At 44.8% G+C, this 1,605-nt stretch overlaps 1 protein-coding gene across 1 annotated transcript; it reads left to right on the top strand.

Annotated features, from left to right (window-relative positions):
• Positions 1-204: 204 nt before the first annotated feature.
• On the top strand, positions 205-1,143 carry LOC116638884 (olfactory receptor 1009-like). The gene has a single exon (XM_032415047.1). The coding sequence runs from the start codon at positions 205-207 to the stop codon at positions 1,141-1,143; it is 939 nt and encodes a 312-aa protein (XP_032270938.1).
• The last annotated feature ends 462 nt before the right edge of the window (positions 1,144-1,605 follow it).

The raw sequence follows: 1,605 nt of genomic DNA, 5'->3' as shown, positions 1-1,605 counted from the left end.
AAATATGATAGCTTCGGATCTGATCTTTTGCACCGGTCCCTATCTCACTTTTGTTTTCTTGGCCACAGCATGCAACAAAGTCATATCACTCCTGATGCTCTCCCAGTTACTGGTATATTTTTTTCTGTGTCCCATTTTTGAAGATATGTTAACCAAATATGTGTGACTCCTCTGTTCTTCTTCTAGTGGAAACCAGAACAGTCAATGGCCATTGAAAACTACACGAGGGTCACCGAATTCATTTTCACAGGTTTGAATTACAACCCCCAATTGCAGGTCTTCCTCTTCCTGCTCTTCCTGAGTTTCTACCTCATCAATCTAACTGGAAACTTGGGTATGATTATTCTGATTCGGGTTGATTCCCGCCTTCACACGCCCATGTACTTTTTCCTAAGCCACTTGTCTTTTGTGGACATCTGCTTCTTCTCTGTTGTGAGCCCCAAGATGCTCACTGACTTCTTTGTAAAGAAGAAGGTCATCTCTTTCTTGGGCTGTGCTTTGCAACAGTGGTTTTTTGGGTTCTTTGTGGCAGCAGAGTGTTTTCTCCTGGCATCCATGGCCTATGACCGCTATGTGGCCATCTGCAACCCATTACTGTATTCCGTTGCCATGTCCCAGAGACTCTGTATCCAGCTGGTGGTTGGTCCCTACGTCATCGGGTTCATGAACACCATGACCCATACAACAAATGCATTTCGTCTTCCTTTTTGTGGCCCCAATGTCATTAATCATTTCTTCTGTGATATGTCCCCCCGGCTTTCCCTTGTATGTGCTGACAGCTGGCTTACTAAGTTGGTAGTTTTTGTCGTGGCTGGAGCTGTGGGAGTCTTCAGTGGTCTGACTATTGTGGTCTCCTACATTTACATCCTCATTGCCATCATGAAGATCCACTCTGCCGAGGGGAGGCACAAAGCCTTTTCTACCTGTTCTCACCTGACGGCTGTCTCCATCCTATATGGTACTCTTTTCTCTATTTATGTACGGCCTAGTGCAAGTTTCTCGCTGGATCTCAATAAAGTGGTGTCGGTGTTTTACACAGCAGTGATCCCCATGTTGAACCTGCTTATCTACAGCTTGAGGAACAAGGAGGTCAATGATGCCATCCACAGGACTGTTACTAGGAAGAAGTTTTGTAGGGCCTAAATTCTTGTGTAGAAAGGAAATTGGGGGAGAAATCTAAAAAGACAGACTAACTGCTGTGTGGATTCCTAAGATTCCAGGCCATTTGCAAGTGTTGGGGGCTGGTTCGCACCCCTTAATCCATTCATCTCTCCACTCATTTAGTCAATCAATGTATATTCATTCAGTCTTGTATGTGATCTTTTATCTGTAATATACCAATATTATAGCTCACATCTACAGTCCATTTAATTTTGCTTCTCTCAGACACCTCACAGTCCAATTATTTTAAAAAAAGGCTTTACTGGGGCACCTGGGTGGCTCAGTTGGTTAAGCGTCTGCCTTTGGCTCAGGTCGTGATCTCAGGGTTCTGGGATCGAGCCCCACACTGGGCTCCCTGCTCAGCGGAGAGCTGCTGAGCAGGGAGCTGCTCTCTTTGCTTGTGCTCTCTCTCTCTCTGTCAAATAAATAAAGAAAATCTTTTTA

Source organism: Phoca vitulina, unplaced genomic scaffold (assembly GCF_004348235.1).
Source record: "Phoca vitulina isolate PV1807 unplaced genomic scaffold, GSC_HSeal_1.0 scaffold16, whole genome shotgun sequence".
Classification (NCBI taxonomy): Eukaryota; Metazoa; Chordata; class Mammalia; order Carnivora; family Phocidae; genus Phoca; species Phoca vitulina.
This window is presented reverse-complemented; position numbering and strand designations above follow the sequence as displayed.

Coding starts and splice junctions, on each gene's coding strand:
- LOC116638884 (XM_032415047.1), top strand. CDS start 205: ATGGCCATTGAAAACTACACGAGGGTCACCGAATTCATTTTCACAGGT.